The 22,500-nt window shown below is 42.2% G+C and overlaps 1 protein-coding gene across 1 annotated transcript in view; it reads left to right on the forward strand.

Moving 5' to 3' along the window:
- Positions 1 to 22,500, forward strand: part of LOC139758162 (lachesin-like) — a 73,073-nt gene that overhangs the window by 11,613 nt on the left and 38,960 nt on the right. The window contains exon 2 of the mRNA XM_071679324.1: positions 16,706 to 16,776. Coding sequence (XP_071535425.1) covers positions 16,722 to 16,776 — 55 coding nt within the window. The 5' untranslated portion in view covers positions 16,706 to 16,721. The remainder of the gene's footprint in view (positions 1 to 16,705; positions 16,777 to 22,500) is intronic.

Genomic DNA, 22,500 nt, shown 5'->3' on the forward strand with positions numbered 1-22,500 from the left:
AAGTCCTGGGAATGAGAAAAAAAATAGAGATATATCCGAAGAAAACGGCGAAGTTGAAGTTCTTTTGGATGTGAGGATGAAGAAGTTGTTTGTGCCTTGACGTAGTGAGGTGTGTTTGTCTCATGTTGTGGTGGTGGTGGATGTGTGTGTGTGTGTGTGTGTGTGTGTGTGTGTGTGTGTGTGTGTTCTCGGGGAGAGAATTTTACATACACACGCCCACACCCCGTGTGACGGGGGTAGAGCCTGCACCTGCTGGCAAAGGCTATTAATCACGTTGATAAACTCCTGATGAAAAGTGAATTTGCTTTGTGCCTCACTTACCATCCATCATGTGTGTTTATCATCCTGTGTCGATCTCATTTATCCTCATTTTTATTTTCTATTTAACCATCGTAACGATTTTTCTTTATCATATTTGACGCAAATTACATTCAATTCTTATCTTATCTGCTTTTGCGTTTTATCTATCTATTAACTTTCATTCACTGTTATGTTTATATGTCTTATCTTTAGTTTTCTAACATTTCTAGCTTATCTTTTTTTATACCTTATCGATTTTCTATCTTATCTTTTAATTTTCTTTTATTTGACTTGTCTTAGTTCTTTTAATTACTTTTATATCATTATCTCTCTTATCTTTGTTATATTTACTCTCATATCATTTCAATCTTATCTTTGTTATATTTACTCTCATATCATTTCAATCTTATCTTTGTTATATTTACTCTCATATCATTTCAATCTTATCTTTGTTATATCTACTCTCATATAATTTCAATCTTATCTTTGTTATATCTACTCTCATATCATTTCAATCTTATCTTTGTTATATCTACTCTCATATAATTTCAATCTTATCTTTGTTATATCTACTCTCATATCATTTCAATCTTATCTTTTTAGATTATCAAAGTTGATTTACCTCATTTTCTCTTTTTCCTCCCAGTTTCCTCACCTACCCTAAGCGAGGTGACGTCGGGAACTAATGAAGAATGGCCTCATCTTGCTTGTTCCCGACGGTATGGCTCGTTAAAGGCCTAAGATGAAATTCGCTTTCAGAAGAAATCGAGTAAACAAAAGATAAAATATATCAGATTTTATAGATTTGGTTTTTAAGTTGTAACTGTTTTCAACCCTTGAGAGACTTCAAGCCTTAAGTGATTCCACCGTATCCTGCAGCAGCCACGGACCTTAATAAAGTGGGCTGCCTTGAGCGTGTCATGTGGCGTGGTCCTCTGGTGGCGACAGCAACTGTTGCAGAATTTCAATAAGAGAGAGACAATTCCAGGCTTGTGATGGTCGAGGGTCCAGAACCAGGTACTGGAAGAGCGGTCCTGAAGATGGTGTTGCAGAGAGATGGGAAAGGCGAGGGCTGAACGGGAGGGTTTCCAGACTCAGGGCTAGACAGGAGGGCTTCCAGACCTAGGTCTGGACTGAAGGGCTTCCAGACCCAGAGCTGGACAGGAGGGCCTCCAGACCCAGGGCTGGACAGGAGGGCCTCCAGACTCAGAGCTGGACAGGAGGGCTTCCAGACCCAAAGCTGGACAGGAGGGCCTCCAGACCCAGGGATGGACAGGAGGGCCTCCAGACCCATAGCTGGACAGGAGGGCTTCCAGACCTAGGACTGGAAAGGAGGGCTTCCAGACCCAAAGCTGGACAGGAGGGCCTCCAGACCCAGGGATGGACAGGAGGGCCTCCAGACCCAGAGCTGGACAGGAGGGCTTCCAGACCCAGGGCTGAACAGGAGGGCTTCCAGACCCAAAGCTGGACAGGAAGGCTTCCAGACACAGGGCTGGACAGGAGGGCTTCCAGACCCAGGGATGGACAGGAGGGCTTCCAGACCTAGGTCTGGACTGAAGGGCTTCCAGACCCAGAGCTGGACAGAAGAGCTTCCAGACCCAGAGCTGAATAGGAGGGCTTCCAGACCCAGAGCTGGACAAGAGGGCTTCCAGACCTAGGTCTGGACTGAAGGGCTTCCAGACCCAGAGCTGGACAGAAGAGCTTCCAGACCCAGAGCTGAATAGGAGGGCTTCCAGACCCAGAGCTGGACAGGAGGGCTTCCAGACCCAGGGCTAAACGGGATGTTTGCCTCATAAGAATACCACTTCACTAGAATATGATCAGATTACAATATTGTCCTGTTATAGCACTGCCTCATTAGAATATCACCGTAGAAGAATGTTACCCCCTCAGAATATTTCCCTATTGAAATATTACTCCATTAGAATCACACACACACACACACACACACACACACACACACACACACACACACACACACACACACACACATCGGAAAAATAATTCCCCTGATCTTAAACTCTCTAAAACAATATATATTTTTTTCTTTTCTGCCATCCTGTATGAACAACTTATCTCCCCCAAAGACTGACAAATTATCCTTCTCAAACCTCTAATTTTGGGTCCTGGAGAGCAGTGCTTAAGTCCACATTGTTCAGATGTCGAGGTTTTCTAAGCCGACGAATTAAGGCATCTAATATAGTTTGTAGCTGCAATTTAGCCCGTTGAAGAATTTCTTTAAAAAATACTCGATCCAAAAATTCTGATATTTTGGAACATAGATAAAGCCTGAAATACCATTAAACCAGACCTGAAAACCACCACTGAATTCCGTATTGCCAGTATTACTTTCCCTTAGCATTGATTTCCCCGTTACTAGAATTAATTTCTCGTCCTTAGCAATAATTTCTCCGTACACAATACGTTTTCCATTACTAGCAATAAGTTCCCCGCTACTAGCACGAATTTCCCCGTTAAATGCAATAATCTCCCAGTCCTTAGCATTAAATCCCTCCATCCCTAGCAATAATTTCCCCGTCAGCAGTAATAATTTCGCTGACAATAAATTTCCCGTTAGTAACAGTAATTTCCCCGTTCCTAGTATGAATTTCCCCGTTCCTAGTATGAATTTCCCCGTTCCTAGTTTAAATTTCCCCGTTCCTAGTTTAAATTTCCCCGTTCCTAGTTTAAATTCCCCCGTTCCTAGTTTAAATTTCCCCGTTCCTAGTTTAAATTTCCCCGTTCCTAGTTTAAATTTCCCCGTTCCTAGTTTAAATTTCCCCGTTCCTAGTATAAATTCCCCCGTTCCTAGTTTAAATTCCCCCGTTCCTAGTTTAAATTCCCCCGTTCCTAGTTTAAATTTCCCCGTTCCTAGTTTAAATTCCCCCGTTCCTAGTATGAATTTCCCCGTTCCTAGTTTAAATTCCCCCGTTCCTAGTTTAAATTCCCCCGTTCCTAGTATGAATTTCCCCGTTCCTAGTTTAAATTCCCCCGTTCCTAGTTTAAATTCCCCCGTTCCTAGTTTAAATTTCCCCGTTCCTAGTTTAAATTCCCCCGTTCCTAGTATGAATGTCCCCGTTCCTAGTTTAAATTTCCCCGTTCCTAGTTTAAATTTCCCCGTTCCTAGTTTAAATTCCCCCGTTCCTAGTATGAATGTCCCCGTTCCTAGTTTAAATTTCCCCGTTCCTAGTTTAAATTTCCCCGTTCCTAGTATGAATTCCCCCGTTCCTAGTTTAAATTCCCCCGTTCCTAGTTTAAATTCCCCCGTTCCTAGTATGAATTCCCCCGTTCCTAGTTTAAATTCCCCCGTTCCTAGTTTAAATTTCCCCGTTCCTAGTTTAAATTCCCCCGTTCCTAGTATGAATGTCCCCGTTCCTAGTTTAAATTTCCCCGTTCCTAGTTTAAATTTCCCCGTTCCTAGTTTAAATTTCCCCGTTCCTAGTTTAAATTCCCCCGTTCCTAGTATGAATGTCCCCGTTCCTAGTTTAAATTTCCCCGTTCCTAGTTTAAATTCCCCCGTTCCTAGTTTAAATTCCCCCGTTCCTAGTATGAATGTCCCCGTTCCTAGTTTAAATTTCCCCGTTCCTAGTTTAAATTTCCCCGTTCCTAGTTTAAATTTCCCCGTTCCTAGTTTAAATTCCCCCGTTCCTAGTATGAATGTCCCCGTTCCTAGTTTAAATTCCCCCGTTCCTAGTATGAATGTCCCCGTTCCTAGTTTAAATTTCCCCGTTCCTAGTTTAAATTCCCCCGTTCCTAGTTTAAATTCCCCCGTTCCTAGTATGAATGTCCCCGTTCCTAGTTTAAATTTCCCCGTTCCTAGTTTAAATTTCCCCGTTCCTAGTTTAAATTCCCCCGTTCCTAGTATGAATGTCCCCGTTCCTAGTTTAAATTTCCCCGTTCCTAGTTTAAATTTCCCCGTTCCTAGTATGAATTCCCCCGTTCCTAGTTTAAATTTCCCCGTTCCTAGTTTAAATTCCTCCGTTCCTAGTTTAAATTTCCCCGTTCCTAGTTTAAATTTCCCCGTTCCTAGTTTAAATTTCCCCTTTCCTAGTATGAATTTCCCCGTTCCTAGCAATAATTTCCCCGTCAGTATCATTCATTTTTCCCGTTCCTAGCAACAATTTCCCCTACCCTTAGCGTTATTTTCCCCCACTGGCTAGTTGTTTACGCTCAAGACATGGTGGGTTCAAGGAGAGGATCATATCGATTAACATCAAGTCTCGTAAAAATCTTATTTAGTTCTCCCTCCGTTCCAAACCTCTTGGCGCGGGGGAGAGAAAAAAAGAGAAAGAATGGAAAATGATTCTCTGGTTTTCTCAGTCAAAGAAAGCCCTTTCCATCCCATTCGACAGCGAGGTCACTTGAGAGCGAGAGAGCCGGACCGTAAGAGTCAGCAATCACTTTTGCCCAAGAGCAACCAGCACCTGGGCTGACCCTACAGGCTATCGAGAATATTAAAGAAAAAAAAAAAGAATAGAACACTCGACCCTTTTTTTCTCTTTTCTTCCTTAAGGACAAACCAATAGCCTCCTGCGCCAACAGCTCGTCCATTCTGGGAAAAGTAATTTTAGCCCTTGAGCAGCACCTCGAACTCCCCTGGTCCCTTGAGCAGCACCTCGAACCTCTAGCGATAAGAAGCATATATAGACGCAGAATGTCAGCATTTTTTTTTCTTTTTTTTCGCTGGGGGCGGGGAAGGAACACTCGAGGAACAGCTAATTTGGCCAGCGCGTACCTTCGTCCATCTCCGGTTTATTTCCTTCCAACACTGGCGAAGGAATAACTTTATTCACTTCTTCCATCATTTTGCCACTGACTTAAAAGCGTCTTTTTCAGTGTGTATGATAACATGCATCCTAGCATTGTTCACTGGATGGAGACTACAGTCATTCTCAAATGAATAACTCCCCTTCAGTGCATGATAACATGCGTTCTAGCGGTGGGCGCTGCCATTATGCATTAGAGTGAATTATATTTGCCCCAGTCGTGTGCAGTGGTTGCCGGGGACACGAGTAATTCTCAAAGGTAATTCAGTGCCTCATTCCTCACGTTGTGCAAGTGATGATAGGCATCGCTGAGTCTCAAACATGATAGCAGTTCGTTGTATAACTTGTGTCCCAGCTATGATGCCCTCTGGTTATGTAGATCATCAGTCAGTCTCATGTTAAAGCGCGCGTATGACCGGGTATGCTGAAGTTATAACGGCCGACAGATTGTCAAAGTAAGCATATGATGAGTATAATGAAGTTATAACGGTCAACAGACTGTTAAGGTAGACCTATAGCCGAGTATGATGAAGTTATAACACCTGATAGACTGTTAAGATAGGCGTATAACCGAGTATAATGAAGTTATTGATGGACTGTGAGGATAGACGTATTACCGAGTATAATGAAGTTATAACAACTGACAGACTCACGTCACCTGTTGTGTTGTTAAGATCAGTTCTGTATAGATTGTGAGTCCATCTGCTCATTCCATTATCATTTTGAAGGTTAGAGTTATCCTTTGTTAGATATTCTCTAAGAGTTATCTCTGGGCATTATAGATAAAGTAGATATTCTCTCGGGGTTATATGTATATTCATGTATTCTCTGGGGGCTAGAGACAAGTTAGATAGTCTATGGGGTTATGAATAAGTTAGATATTCTCTGGGAGCTATAGATAAGTTAGCTATAGTCTTAGGGTTATGCAAACGTGGTCAGATGTTATCTGGATGCTATAGACAAGTTAGAACTTTCTATGGGGTTGCAGATGAGTTGTTAGATATATTCTACGGGTTATAAATAAGTTCCAAGACGCTCTTCGGGGTTATAGTTTTAGATGTTCTCTAAGTTCATAGATAAGTTGTCAGATGTTTTTTGCGAGTTATAGATAAGTAATCAGATACTCTCAGGGGTTGTAGATAAGTAATTAGATTCTATTTAGAGGATATAGATTGTTACTGTATACATTCTATGGGACATAAGCAAATTGTTCTCTGAGCGATATAGTGAAGCTTTTAGATGTTCTCTGTGAACATAGATAAGATGTTAGATGTTCTCTCGTAACTTAGATAAGTTCTTAGATGCTCTATGGGGATACAGAAGAGTATTTTGTCTTAATATTAGTCACTGAAGACATGATCATAGACGCGGTAAATGACAAACATGTGAGAGGTGTCTCTTCGCATCCACGACTGAACAAATGTCTCGAACTGGAGGGCTGTGATGGCTGACTGGCTGGCCGACCTCTGTCTCCCCTACGTATCTTTGCCTCTCGCTTAAGGAAGGTCTCTGTGGACTAGAGGCACAGCCAGGGCCCTCCTCCTCCTCTTCTGTCCCCTTACGAGGCAGTCCTTCTGCTACGGATTGACCCTCAGAATCAACACATATTGCCACATAGCACGTATCGTCTCTCACTAACTCGTGAGATAAAGCCAGGGAGTTTTGGTTTAAAGAATCTGGATATTTCATATTTTTTTTTAAAGTTGAGACATAAAATCTTTTTTGTTAAAGTTGAGAAATCCCAATTTCGCTGTAAATTCTTATCTAACCCCGAGTCTGTCTTGGCATTAGCCAGTTTTATAATGGTGTATATGTACGTCCTGTGACCTTACAAGACCCAGAAAGTTATCTGCAGAACCGAGATGTTATCTAAGATACCGAATCATCGTACAATCATATCACATCGAGAATCATATGTCCCTGAATCATCTGTCCCCGAATCATCTCACATCGTGAATCATCTGTCCCCGAATCATCATCTCACATCGTGAATCATCTGTCCCCGAATCATCTCGCACACAAGAGTCAAGACGTAGTTATAGTCTTTAAGACCCAAATGCCCTTGATTATCCCCAGAAGACCAACACTTAAGTCGTTTAAATCGTTTTAGTTTTTCCCTCTTCCGTCCCTCGTCATCAATCGCGTGGGGTTGCAAAATGTCAGCCATCAGGTCAAATTACCGTCGAATGTCTCCCCTGACAACTTAATTCTTTACGCGACCTTCTATAGCCGTTGCGACTGCTAATATATATATATATATATATATATATATATATATATATATATATATATATATATATATATATATATACACCCATCTCTCTGCCTCAATAGACCTCCGGCTCTCTCTCTCTCTCTCTCTCTCTCTCTCTCTCTCTCTCTCTCTCTCTCTCTCTCTCTCTCTCTCTCTCTCTCTCTCTCTCTCTCTCTCCGAGGTCATCGTGTTTCCAGCAGCCACCACCACCATGAGATACCCCCTTGCCGCCCATTGAGATCCAGAATCGACAAATCAGTGGATGGGTTTTCCTTTCCTCTTCCCCACCCCTTCCCCCTCTCTCTCACCCATCAGTGGCCCGCCGCCCACTTACTGCGTCACGACGCCAGCGAAATTTACCGCTCAAGACCCCGTAGGTTCCTGACCGACCAACCGAAAACGATATCGCAAATTTTTATTCTATCGCTTTACGGATTCCAAAGCTGCCGTTCCTATTGGCGCCTCGTTATGTAGGGCTTCCCCCATCCGCCCTTGGGAAGTTGGGGGGAGGGGGGGCTTTTTGAACACGCCCCGCCCCCCTTCCTCCTTCTCCTCTCCCTCTCCCTCCGTAATGTCCATTGAGTCTGAAATGATCGTTAAAGACGTTTGTTTTGATCCTCAGTGGCTCTTTAGCCAAGCCACTGGCACACTCGCTCTTACATCACTAACGTCTGTTTTGTTTTTTTTTTGGCTTGTAATGTCTTCTCCCTTCATCATCGAAATCAGCTGAAGTTCCGCTGAAAATAAGAGGCGAACTGAGGAAAATATATTATCTTTTTTTGTGTCCAAGGCGATTATATTCTCTTAAATTTGTGATTTCGTAAAAAGAAAAAAAATCAGTTTATTTACAATAGTTTTTGAGTATTCTCTCTCTCTCTCTCTCTCTCTCTCTCTCTCTCTCTCTCTCTCTCTCTCTCTCTCTCTCTCTCTCTCTCTCTCTCTCTCTCTCTCTCTCTCTTACTCTCTCTCTCCTCTCTCTAACTTTACAGCTGTGTCGTGCCCTTCACCCCAACACCTGTGTCTTAACTCCACCCCACCACCTATGCCCTTCACCCCACACCAGCTGTGCCCTTCACCCCACCACCTGTGCCCTTCACCCCACCACCTGTGCCCTTCACCCCACCACCTGTGCCCTTCACCCCAACACCTGTGTGTTGCTCCATCATCGTCACCAACACCTCCAGACTCCTCCTGCAGCAGCAGCAGTTCATACACCGTAGAGTATTGATTCCTGGACACCCCGAGCATAGAGCTGTGCTTTGCGTGTGCAGCAACATGCTGTGTTGAGGAGGGTCTTGCTGTGTTGAGGAGGGTCCTGCTGTGTTGAGGAGGGTCCTGCTGTGTTGAGGAGGGTCCTGCTGTGTTGAGGAGGGTCCTGCTGTGTTGAGGAGGGTCCTGCTGTGTTGAGGAGGGTCCTGCTGTGTTGAGGAGGGTCCTGCTGTGTTGAGGAGTCCTGGAGGGTCCTCCTGTGTTGAGGAGTCCTGGAGGGTCCTGCTGTGTTGAGGAGGGTCCTGCTGTGTTGAGGAGTCCTGGAGGGTTCTGCTGTGTTGAGGGGTCCTGGAGGGTCCTGCTGTGTTGAGGAGGGTCCTGCTGTGTTGAGGAGTCCTGGAGGGTCCTCCTGTGTTGAGGAGTCCTGGAGGGTCCTGCTGTGTTGAGGAGGGTCCTGCTGTGTTGAGGAGGGTCCTGCTGTGTTGAGGAGTCCTGGAGGGTCCTCCTGTGTTGAGGAGTCCTGGAGGGTCCTGCTGTGTTGAGGAGGGTCCTGCTGTGTTGAGGAGTCCTGGAGGGTTCTGCTGTGTTGAGGGGTCCTGGAGGGTCCTGCTGTGTTGAGGAGGGTCCTGCTGTGTTGAGGAGTCCTGGAGGGTCCTCCTGTGTTGAGGAGTCCTGGAGGGTCCTGCTGTGTTGAGGAGGGTCCTGCTGTGTTGAGGAGTCCTGGAGGGCCCTTCTGTGTTGAGGTGTCCTGGAGGGTCCTGCTGTGTTGAGGTGTCGTGGAGAGTCCTGATGGGTTGAGGTGTCCTGGAGGGTCCTGCTGTGTTGAGGTTCCCTATCTGTGAATGCCCTGTTAAGATGCTAGGAATGTCCCAGAGAAACCTGCTATGGTGAGATACTGGCTATGACAGCTATGTTAGGATGCTAAGAGTGTGGTAGAAGACCCTGCCGGGCTATGTTCTAAGCTAGGAAGGTCCTAGGTGAACCCAATGTCTGCTATGATTACTCTGAACATGATTTGAATACCCAAAGAAATTGTAAAACATGAATTTGAACTGCTTTAGAAATCAATATAAATTGATGAAAATTTATATGAACTGTAATACAGATTTAGATGAACTGCATTTGAAATTAAGAGAAACTAATGCAAATTTATGTAGACTATAATACAGATTTATATAAAGATATTAAAGTTCAGTATCTGTAATTTAGATGATTGTAATTCAATTTATACGAATTGCACTAGAAATGAATACAAACTAATGCAAATCTAGATAAACTGTAGGTCAGATTAACATGAATTCGACATAAGCTAATGAAAATTTATATGAACTGATACAATTAATGAACTGCATATATATATATATATATATATATATATATATATATATATATATATATATATATATATGGGTATGTATATTTGCGTGTGGGGACGTGTATGTATATACATGTGTATGGGGGTGGGTTGGGCCATTTCTTTCGTCTGTTTCCTTGCGCTACCTCACAAACGCGGGAGACAGCGACAAAGCAAAATAAAAAAAAGAATATATATATATATATATATATATATATATATATATATATACATCAACGCCCATACACGCACATATAAATATCAACATATATACATGCTCAGACATATACATATATACACATATACATATTTATACTTGCTTGCCTTCATCCATTCCGGCGCCATCCCGCCCCACAAGAAACAGTGCTGGTGTTACCGTACTCCACCTGCACAAGGTTACAAAGCATGTGAAAAGTAAGGCTGTATCACTGGGAGAACTTCTCACTCCAAAGGAGTCTACTTTTCCCTGTTGCTGGAAATAGAGCAGCCTTGGGCTGCGGAAACCTCTAAGACGGGTCCTGGGGTAAAAATGATAATGATGATGATGATAATAATGATGATAATAATAATAGTAATAATGATAATAATAATAATGATGATAATAATAATAATGTTGAAAATAATAATAATAATAATAATAATAATAATAATAATAATAATAATGATAATGATAATAATAATAATAATAATGATAATGATAATAATAATAATAATAATAATAATAATAATAATAATAATGATAATGATAATAATAATAACAATAATGATAATAATATTAATGATAATAGTAATAATAATAATAATAATAATAATAATGATGATGATGATAATAATAATAATAATAATAATAATATTAATAATGAAAATAATAATGATAATAATAATAGTATTAATGATAATAGTAATGATAATAATAATAGTAGTAATAATAGTAATAATAATGATAATAATAATAATAATAATAATAATAATAATAATAATAATAATAATAATAATGATAATGATAATAATAATAGTAATGATAATAATAATAATGATAATAATGATAACAATAATGATAATAATGACGATAATAATAATGATAATAATAATGATAATCCAATGTTTGCATACGATACATAGTGAGAGAGAGAGAGAGAGAGAGAGAGAGAGAGAGAGAGAGAGAGAGAGAGAGAGAGAGAGAGAGAGAGAGAGAAAGATAAAGATGATTTGAACATGAAGTACTCACATGTACCTGCACGAGTAATTTGCCTCTTCATTAACAGTTCCACCTCGGCAAAACTACTTCAACACTTTATAAGAAAAAATATATGATTTCTTTTAATTACGACTGGCAATACTTCGCCAGTGAAAAAGAATAGATATACGTACAACATTTATTTCACTTATCATATCATGTTGCCATCTGTCACTATTTCAACAATATGTTTCACAGATCATTTCACAACCCTGTGGCGTATTCTACGAACAATTGACACTGTAATGTTTTGAAACATACAGGTTCTGATTATTGCCTCATGGAGGCATTTGGCAGCTGCGAGGGTCGTGTTCCCATCCGAAGAACGAACTCAGATTCCCTGGAAGAGAGGCTTCGTTACTGCCTTGAGCAACTGAACGGAGATTGGCTTCGTTTTGTTTCGGATACCTTAAATGGTTGCCCTGTAAGGCGAATCATGTATCTTAATAACCACGAGTGTAGGAAACCCACTCAAACAGATACGCATACTAACATATACAGAAAGACACAATCATGCATAGGAATTAAGACATATATATAACATACAAACATTCATATGCTAACCCATACATGACCATGAGTGCGACATGCAAATTCTTCTCTGTTTCCAAGTAGTTTTCACACACTTCCTTGATAACAGATGTGCTTCCCTGAATACGTACCCTCTGCGCCTTACCCACTCCACTAGTTTGATTTACTCTCACTTTATACCATTGCTCACTTACTCTTTCCTGCTCTCCTGGTATATCTGTACACAGACTTCTTCTCCAGAGTCACTCACGTTACTCGCCCTTTGCCCATACATATTACATTTCCTGTTGTCCAAACACAACACTCGCCTCTACCAGGAGATTACCAGACATCACATCTTCCGCCCTTCTCATCAAATTTGCATCCATTAAATTTTTCTTAGCACTTAAACTTTTCTTAACACTTTATCCACTGACAGCGGAATCCCAGCTCCACTCACCCGTATAAGCTCATTTGAGCACCTTCAGCGCGAAGTATTCTTAATGACCGAAGCTTTTACAGCACACAATTCGACAAGCTGTTTCCTGCAGGATGTGCCTATAGAGTACCATGTAAAAGTTGTAATATGTTTCATGTTAGGCAGACTGGTAAGGATTTTCTGTTAGACTTAAGCAACATGAATATAGTATAAGAATAAGACAAAAATCAAATGCTTTGTTTAATCATGTTAAAGATTAGGATCATTGTATTGACTGGAGCAATGCCATCTCAGTTATTAACTCTAATTCCTGTACCACGAGAAGTATCATTAAAACTTCTATTATCAAATACACAAAGAATTGTAACATAGATATTAGTGAAGATCTATACAAACTGGATAGCTTTAATGTTGATCAGATTTGTAAAAAGTTCCCTTTTTTATCCACATAATATATTTCATGATACGCACATTGCCAGACTTGAACGCACCCGACCTTCATTCGGGTAGTCACTTGTTTACCAAATGGCGTCGTAACTACGTCTCTTCGTTGTATATCTATTGATTGTCATATTTCTCGTATCTTCCCTGATGATGTGATCATTGCACGAAAGTGCACCTGGGAATTTATCGTGTTTCATTTCCCTGTGGACAAAAAGGAATATACGTGATCCCGTAGTCAATTGTGATGTCTTCCAATATTGTTATATATATATATATATATATATATATATATATATATATATATATATATATATATATATATATATATATATATATATATATATATATATATATATATTCCTGTTATTCATCAAAAGAAAACAAGAGCCGCCTCTCGTCGCCTTTGTCTCCAAATGTCTTGACGATTTCTTCGCGAGATGATGATCCTCGTCCTTGTGTGGCCGCCTCGCCTCGCCTGTTTTATTAGGCATCCGTTGGCCGCGGGTATCACAGAAAACGGAAGCCATAACTTCGCTCACTAGAGGTACTTTGCAGAGCTTCTGCAGCTCGAATAGCAAATGCTTTATTGTATAAGTTCCTGCCTGGTCTCCAGACGCTGGCGATGTACCCATGGCTCACCAGCGTGCCCAACGAGAATGAGAAAAGCTGGGTGGATCGGCGATGCAGCTGTTTTAGGAGCTCTGGAATCGATTCCCAATTCTAAGATGGTCCCATCTTGCAGACACCTTGGATATACCCAGATGATCAGAAGGACTCAGTGAGAATGCTTCTAAGAGTCTTATTCACATATCCTTTGACGTTTTTGATCACATGACTGTACGATAAGGGTAACCATCTTGGCAGTAACCTTGGGACGATCTGTTCCAGCTGGTCTGTCCAGATGAGACGGTCACCCTTAAGCAAGTGACGCCCTCCTCTTGATATCTGGTTACCACTGACCATCCCAAAGATAAAAGAAAGAGGAGGCTACACTTTATCAACTTTTATTTCTTGCCCGTCGTACATGAACCGCAAACTCTCTAACCTGTGTGTTGTCTGCGAAGATAAGAGAGAGAGAGAGAGAGAGAGAGAGAGAGAGAGAGAGAGAGAGAGAGAGAGAGAGAGAGAGAGAGAGAGAGAGATCTTGTTCCTAAGTCTCCCCCTGAAGATGTAATACACGAAAGAGCACCCGGGACTTACCGTGTTTCATTTGTCCTAGTGGTTACTAGGAAACACTAGATTAAGCGCGTCACTGTGGCATTACAGCAATATATTAACGAGACCTGCTGGACCACACACTTGCGCCCACAACATCTTAGAACCATCAGTATAGAGACGATGGTAAATTCCACATATCTGGCAACCATATCGTAGTCGCTAGTAGACCACCACCTCTGGCGCATGTTTGCTGGCTGTGAGCCAGATAGTAATGCTATCAATTCAGCAGGTCTCCTGAGGCGGTATATTTCCTTCGTCACTAGCTTGTCCACCTTTTTGCCAAAGAAACGCCAGAATCTTCACACAGGGAATGGAATATATAGATGGCGCCTCTACCACTCAAATGTTCTTACTTGTGCAGACTCCCCTGGAGTGGAATCATCTATATTCCCTTTCATTAGTAGCCCATATTTGTACGTCGGATGTTCACCCTCAAATCAAAGAGAAGCTGCGTTCGCTCATGTCCCATTCGTTCGATCCAGGTGAATGTTGTTTCGGGCTGCCCAAGATATAATCTCAAACATTTATTCTGGACCAATATTCAGCCTCGCTAAGGTTGTTGATGCCACGAGTGTCAGTTGTAATCTAATGCTTTTTTTTTGGTGTTTTTATATGCCATTAGCAAAGACTTCCCATCGGCTCCGCTCATAAGACCTGGTAAGATATTTGGGTGACGTTTCATCTCATGTTGTAGACGCTGATCATTGGGTCTGTCTGCTGTGAAGACGAAGACTTGGGGATGGAGAAGCAAATTCTTTGAGGGACTGAGCTGTTGTCTACGGGTGTAGATGTGGGACTTTTGGGTTCATACGACTGCCATGTACTTACTTACCAGGGGAAAATGTCATAAAACTTCACTCGCCCGTCCATTGTTGAGGAGACTCGAATAAAGCTGGGAGAATTTCCTTCTGTCGTGAATCCTACTCGTCCATAAGCAACGCGTTTATGTGTGAAGGTTCGCCATGACTAACTCTGACACGGGCTCTTGTCAATGACACGCCAGTTGTCAGGGTGCCATTTTTGGCACAGGTCGGTTGTGTGTATGCTCAGGGTGCCATTACTGGCACAGGTCGGTTGTGTGTATGCTCAGGGTGCCATTACTGGCACAGGTCGGTTGTGTGTATGCTCAGGGTGCCATTACTGGCACAGGTCGGTTGCGTGTATGCTCATGGTGCCATTACTGGCACAGAGTGACCCATGTTGAATATAATCCTGGAATCTCCTGTCGTGATGTGGGATGAGAATACATTTTCTATAAACAAACTTCCCTTCAATTATTCAATTAAGTTATCAATCACCGTGATTAAAAACCCACATTGGGGGGGCGCTGCTGAATAACTGCTATTGATTTCCCCTTTCAGTTTTGCAGTGAGGCCACAAGGGCGGTAGCCTTTACGGGCTACGCCGCACACCTCGGCTTTAAGGGCCGCTTACCTGCTGGTTAGTTACAGCCACGAGGGTTAACTGCAAGTCTGATCCATAAATGGAATTATCTCAGGCGTGTGACGCCAGACTCTCTCTCTCTCTCTCTCTCTCTCTCTCTCTCTCTCTCTCTCTCTCTCTCTCTCTCTCTCTCTCTCTCTCTCTCTCTCTCTCTCTCTCTCTCTCTCTCTCTCTCTCTTTCACTTACTCTTGTGTCTCCCATGATGATGTGATTATTACACGAAAGTGCACTTGGGAACTTATCGTGTTTCATTTTCCCCGTGGACTCATGGGAATATATATATATATATATATATATATATATATATATATATATATATATATAGAGAGAGAGAGAGAGAGAGAGAGAGAGAGAGAGAGAGAGAGAGAGAGAGAGAGACGTGTAACATGTAACGTGACGGTAGCATGAAATGTAATGGCAGCTGGTGATGTTGTATCGTTTAATCAACTTTTCTAATTAATATAGAAACTGCTGGAATTGAACTTTCGATGAGATGTTATGGATTATATATATATATATATATATATATATATATATATATATATATATATATATATATATATATATATATATATATATATATATATATATATATATATATATATATATATTATATACATATATATATATATATATATATATATATATATATATATATATATATATATATATATATATATATATATATATATATATATATATATATATATATATTATCCCTGGAGATAGGGGAGAAAGAATATTTCCCAAGCATTCCCTGCGTGTCGTAGAAGGCGACTGTAAGGGGTGGAAGCGGGGAGCTGGAAGTCCTCCCCTCCTGTTTGACTTTTACAAAAGAAGGAACAGAGAAGAGAGCAAGTGAGGATTTCTCCCAATGAGTCTGGCTGTCATCTGTTCTTGACGTTACTTCGCTTTCAGTTATAATGGACGGAAACACAAGCCTCCAGTCCACAGCCGATCTCCATAGACCTTCCCGTGGTTTCCTATGACTTTTCTCATACCCTGGTCCGCCCACTAACAGTATGTCGCCCCTTTCATAACACATTGGTCCAATTCGTTCAATCCCATGCACGCCTCTCACCCTCTTGCATGTTCAGGCCTCGAGCACTCAAAGCATCTTTCATGCATTCTTCCATCTTGTCCTTGATCTCCTTCATTTCCTTTTTCCCCTCCACCTCTGCCACTTGCATCCTGTCAGTGAGGCTCTCATTCACCCCTCTCCGTTTGTCTAAACCATTTCACTACACCCTATACAGTTATCTTGCTCTAGCTGTTCTTACTACCAACCCTCTGTCTTACCCTGTTATTTCTTACTCGATCAACTTTCCTGACCCCCAAAATATTGTCCTCAGACATTTCATTTCCAACACGTCTACCCTTTCAATACTTTTCGTGTAGAGGTCTTACGTTTCCAATCAACACAGAACCCTCGTTACATGTGTTGCCCATTAACCTAACTATTGCATTAATATTTTGTTTTTTGTATGTAAATGATATACGATGTTCACGCATCTAATTTCCTTGTTGCAGAAAACAAGATCTGGTGATGACAATGCAATTCTCAGCGGTCGTGACGTTGCTGGTCCCCATCCTGTGCTCCGGTAAGGACGATAATCCTAAATTAGCATATGTCTATTCACCCTTCTTTAGTTTTATGGAAGTAAAAAGTCACATACCCACAGAATATGAAGGACGTGTTACTGTCCTGGATTACACAAGTTCTAGGAACAATTTACACTAACATTTGTAACGAACTGGAGGTTAAGTGGAATGGGTGGAGGGGGGTTAAAAATGCCCCTTACAGAGCCAAAATGATGACTATTCGCTAGTCCGCAGGTCATGACGTATATAATTAGTCATTTTCTCATTAAAACGAAAAAGGGAAAATTCTGAGTTGAGTGACATACCATTACTAAAAATCACTGTGATGGAAATGGGATGCTGGTTTATACCACTGCCTAAGTGGCATTTAGGGAACGATAAGCTATCATACCTCAGTGCATCCAGTGGTCATTAACCTTCAGCAGTGTGGGAGTTTAGCCCTAGCCACTGTGGTCCTTCAGATTCACCTTCGAGGGTGAGGGAATCGCTTTACAAGGAAGATGTCCAGTGTCTGGAGATGCAGTGATGTATACACATCTACAATTCTTCGTTCTTGATCAGACTTCAAAGTGAAAGCTCAGGCCAGCAGCAGGACCTGTCTGTGTCCACACAGTCACAGACACTGATCGGAGACCACCTGGTCCTTCTGAAAGGATGGTCTCTGCAGCTCGCGTACCATCCTTCAAAAAGGAAGGCTGATAAAGTTTTATGATCATCCCGTTCGGAAATAGACTCCAGGGTACTGTTGCCTGAGAGGCACCATTCCTTCCACATGTCACAACCTCGTTGCTCATGCAGGGAGGGACACGGTCCTGTCTATATGACACCCTTGGCGTCCTGACTCATCCATGGATCACAGAACCCCAGCAGTTCTGACAGAACCCGCGAGACATCTCTTAAGGTTCCCGCTAAATCACCGCACTGGTAGATCGTCACAGCTGTGACATTTGCGTCCGGGTCGTTCATTGGGGAGTCTGAATAGCCGCCTGGAGCTTCGTTCCAAACCTTGGCATTTATAAAAGATACGAAAAGGTTCAGATGGGTAAGTCTCCTGAGTTCTTGGTTTTGTCAGCGTCATCTATCGACGGAAAAGAAAGATCTTCAGTTCCAACCATCCGCTAGGTATGAGGAAAGGCTTTCGTGACACCGAATCCCACAATGGAAAGTTCCTTTCCTTAGGAGGATGACGTATAAGTGAAGCGACTTCTTGTAATCCTCTCTTGGATGATGATTAAAGAGAAGAGCTTCTCAGAGGTCGATGATCGCTTTCTAATTTCGTTCAGTTCGTCATTGGAAAGGATAAGCACCTTCTAACCCTTCCTCTGCAGTCATTGGAATCCCTCGATGGCCCGAGGTCCTTAATTCCCACAACCACGAGGAAGGTCTCGATGTTCTGGTAGCAGTGTGGCACACAAATCAAATTATATCACTTCTCTGATGTTTCCCTTCTCAGTAAGGACAACGGGTCACCATCTTTCCTTCATATCCTTGTGTTGGAGGGAGCGGAGGCGTTAAAAGCTAAGCCTTGCACTATTTCCTTGAGGGCTCCATTCCTCCAAAGTTTTCAGGGAAGCGTTCGCTTGCTCCCATCCTCTTGCCCCTCCCTGAAGCAAATCCCTGGAACTCCGCGGAGTTTTTCATTGTTCGACCCCGTAACGAGGGTAGCAATCTAGCCGACCTCTTTTTTTTTTCCCCTCCTCTCCCTGCCCATGGCAATATCTAGGATTAATTCCCATCCCAATGGAGAAGTGGAATGTCTGGTCTGAATTTGGCTCTGCCGTGTACGGCTGCTTCCTCTCGATGCCTCTAATTCTAGTAAAGCGGAGCGCGCTTCGAGACCAGGGTAACCTCTCCACATTATACGTGGGAAGGACAAGATCACAGAAGACCTGATGGTCTATGATAAGGGTGTCCGCGGGGATAATCTGATCTGTGATAGAGACAGCGATGATTAAGCAGAAGGCATCTCTCCCCACCCACCCCTCCCTTTGTCTCAACTGCTGCAGCGCAGAAGTTGAGAAGGTATATCGTGTTGGAAATTCTATAGGGTAGTGTGAACCAGGGTAAGGCTCCTCACCCTAACTACAATAGACTCTTGAAAATTAGAATTATGAAATTCATTATCTTGTGGATAACAAATTAGAGAAAAGCTCTCTTGAAGCAGGAGTATTTACTGATAACGGATATCATTAAAGCATTTTCTTTTTACCCAGATTAAAAAGTCGGGATAATCTTTACATTTTCTACATCTGTTGAGAGTTTATTCCAGGATTCTGGAACATTACAGCTGAAGAAAAATATGCGCACGTAACTATTACGTTTCTTTCATTATAACTTCATACCGTTATTTCTGGTCACTGAATCTCTCTTTTTGATGTGAAAGAAATTTTCAAACGTTGTTAAGTTTGTTCATCATTCTGAAAACTTTGATTTTATAACCTTGAAGTCTGAGCATTTTTGAGTGAAAATGATTTTAGGGTTATGAGTGTTTCTTATATTGTTTTTATCTGAGGGGACAAAATTAGCTTTGTCACTTTTCTTTGAATTTGTTCTAGTTTATCTTCATCTTTGATCACGTGTGGGGACTAGATGGAATAGCGTCTTCCATATGTGATCTGACCAGAGCATCATGAGGAATGACTATTGTACCTTCATTTAATTAAACACATTTTTAGTATCGTCTTGACTGTATTGCATGGAGCTAGTCATTGTTTAACGCACCTTGGGCCCTCATTAATAATGACCCCACATGGAGGAAGGGAATTTTCCTTCGTTTAAACATCATATTTTTTTCTTCTAATCATGACTGATATCATGTCACATTGTCAGTATGGCTACTGTTGCTCCAAGATCCAAAGTTGCTCGCTGACCGATGGGGCTTGTTCAGTTGAACGATGTTGTAACTACAATATGTAACTTACGCTGTTGCTTTCGCCCTTTTGTCTCGTTGTCAAGATGTTGCCTTCGTCACAGTACTCGACTATACTCAACAGATGCAGGTCTTGCTACTCGACCTCACTGCTTCTATATGTTCACTGTTTCACAGTTCGTAGGTTCACTGCTTCACAGTTTGTGGGTTCACTGCCTCACACCTTCTAGGATCACTGCCTCACAGCTTCTAGGTTCACTGCTTCACAATTTGTGGGTTCACTGCTTTACGGCTTGTAGGTTTACTGCTTCAGTTGCCTTCTGGGGTTTTCATCCACCGTCTCCCCAGTCCACTTCATATCCTGTTCCTCCACTCTGTCCTTGACGATATTCCCTTCTCGCCAAGAGACTCGCCCACTACTAGACTTGAGTTCGAGCTCTGTACATCCTCTCTCTCTCTCTCTCTCTCTCTCTCTCTCTCTCTCTCTCTCTCTCTCTCTCTCTCTCTCTCTCTCTCTCTCTCTCTCTCTCTCTCGCTCGTCATCATCATCACCACCCGGTGCGTCGTAGTGTGGATGGGATGGTTGTTAGGGGTGGGGGGGGCGCGCCGCCATATCGAGCAAGCGCTTCGAAGTCCAACCTTTTGGGAATAATGAAGAGATAAAAAAAAAAAAAAGAAATAACGAGTCTCTCGTGCAACTCTCATCGGCTCTTCTCCTGGCTATTGTCATCCAGGCAGCCAACTACTCCAGCTCAACAATGACACCTTCGTCGGCCGTGGTGGTGGTGGTGGTGTCACTCATCCACTCTCCCGGTGTTGGCGGACCGTCCTGGTGGCAGCTTCAGGCGGTACCAGTTTCCGCCGTCGCTGGCTGTAAAGCTGACACTCATTGTGAGGAAACAGAAAACGACTTCAGAAGAAAACGAGGCTTTTTTTTTTTTAGGGGGGTTAGTCATCGGTGTACTAAGTTTCTTTCTAGTTAGGGCTCCTCGCCGTGAAGACCACATTCAGAAAATGAGTAAAAGAGGCAAAAAATTTGTCAGTTTTGTTTACGATGCTGGGAATGAGAATCAACAACATGCTAAGAGAGGAGGATATATATATATATATATATATATATATATATATATATATATATATATATATATATATATATATATATATTAGAATGAGCTAGCACTTTCATAGGACACGTAATACCCTCCTGACAGATGGATTCGAACCGGTACTACTTGTATGGGAGCTGGGGGTACGAACGACTCGGCAATGGAGCCCGTAATAAAGAAATGACCACTCGACCACTAGGGATTTCTAGGATCGACTGGAAGGTATGTTGATGCCCAGCATGTGTATGCTATGACGGAAGAAAACGAGAGAGATTTGGAAAACGTACGTAGGATTTGAACCTTTTTTTTTCACAGTTGAATTTATGAAGGCCACTGCTTCGCCTTGCTGAGGTGCTGCATGTATGGCCCTTATGACAAGATTGGGAAGGGTCGGGTTCTGTCTGTTGTCTTGCAGATGTTGTCATATGTGGCTGGCCAGCTGTTATGGCACCAGCTGTGGGTCACTGTCAGACAGACCGAAAGGCACCTGGAAGACCTGGGCAGTGATGTGAAGCCTCCTTACCTTAGGGGTCAGATGAGCAGTGACCTGAACCTGCCTCTGCCTCAGGGGTCAGCCGAGCAGTGACCTGAACTCGGCTCTACGTCCGAGGTCAGCCGAACAGTGACCAGCCACTGCCTCAGGGGTCAGCCGAGCAGTGACCTGAACCCGGCTCTACGTCCGAGGTCAGCCGAGCAATGACCAGCCTCTGCCTCAGGGGTCAGCCGAGCAGTGACCTGACCTGAACCTCAGATTTGAGGCAGTGAACCGTGAAATAACTCTCCTTGAAAATTAGAAAATTAGGAAGAAGAGAAGAAATGAATATATAAGAGAGGTAGGGAGATAAAGAGGAGGAAATAAAGATAACAATACAAGAATTATATAACTAGATACAACATAGAAAATATTGTAATATGAAATACAGTTATGTAATACAATACATAATATAATCCTATAGTATATCATATAATTATATAATACCATAATCATGTTAAATATAGTCATATATATTACACAGAAAACCAGTGTATCTGCCTCCTTCATTTACGCCACCGGAGATCTAATTAGTGTGCAAAATAAATTAGTGACCTTTGACACCAGGGAAGAAAATGATAATGTTAGTGATGAATTAATCATCGTCTCGCTGGCAACATAACCCTTTTCTTTTAATTAGTCCATTTGGTGTAGAGTCTAATGTTACGTGGCAGTGTCATGGAGAATAGAAAACGAGATTCTTCAAAAGACTTTGATGATAATATGAAATTAGAATATCTAGACTTATTTCTAATAAGATTAGAACTGCATTATACTTGAGTAGGATGTTACGTTCTTTGAGGACGATGGTACGATCCTTGAGCTCGATGGTACGATCCTTGAGCACGATGGTACGATACTTGAGCACGACGGTACGACCCTTGAGCACGACCGTACGACCCTTGAGCACGACCGTACGATCCTTGAGCACGACGGTATGACCCTTGAGCACGACCGTACGTTCCTTGAGCACGATGGTACGATCCTTGAGCACGACGGTACAATCCTTGAGCAATGGGACGATCCTTGAGCACGACGGTACGACCCTTGAGCACGACCGTACGATCCTTGAGCACGACGGTACGATCCTTGAGCACGACGGTACGATCCTTGAGCACGACGGTAAGATTCTTCAGCACGATGGCTGAATGCCATGCCAAGGTGTGTAATAGTAATAAAATACAGAACGGTTTATTGAATTCAGTCAGCCATTTGC

The sequence above is a fragment of the Panulirus ornatus genome, chromosome 29, assembly GCF_036320965.1.
Source record: "Panulirus ornatus isolate Po-2019 chromosome 29, ASM3632096v1, whole genome shotgun sequence".
NCBI lineage: Eukaryota > Metazoa > Arthropoda > Malacostraca > Decapoda > Palinuridae > Panulirus > Panulirus ornatus.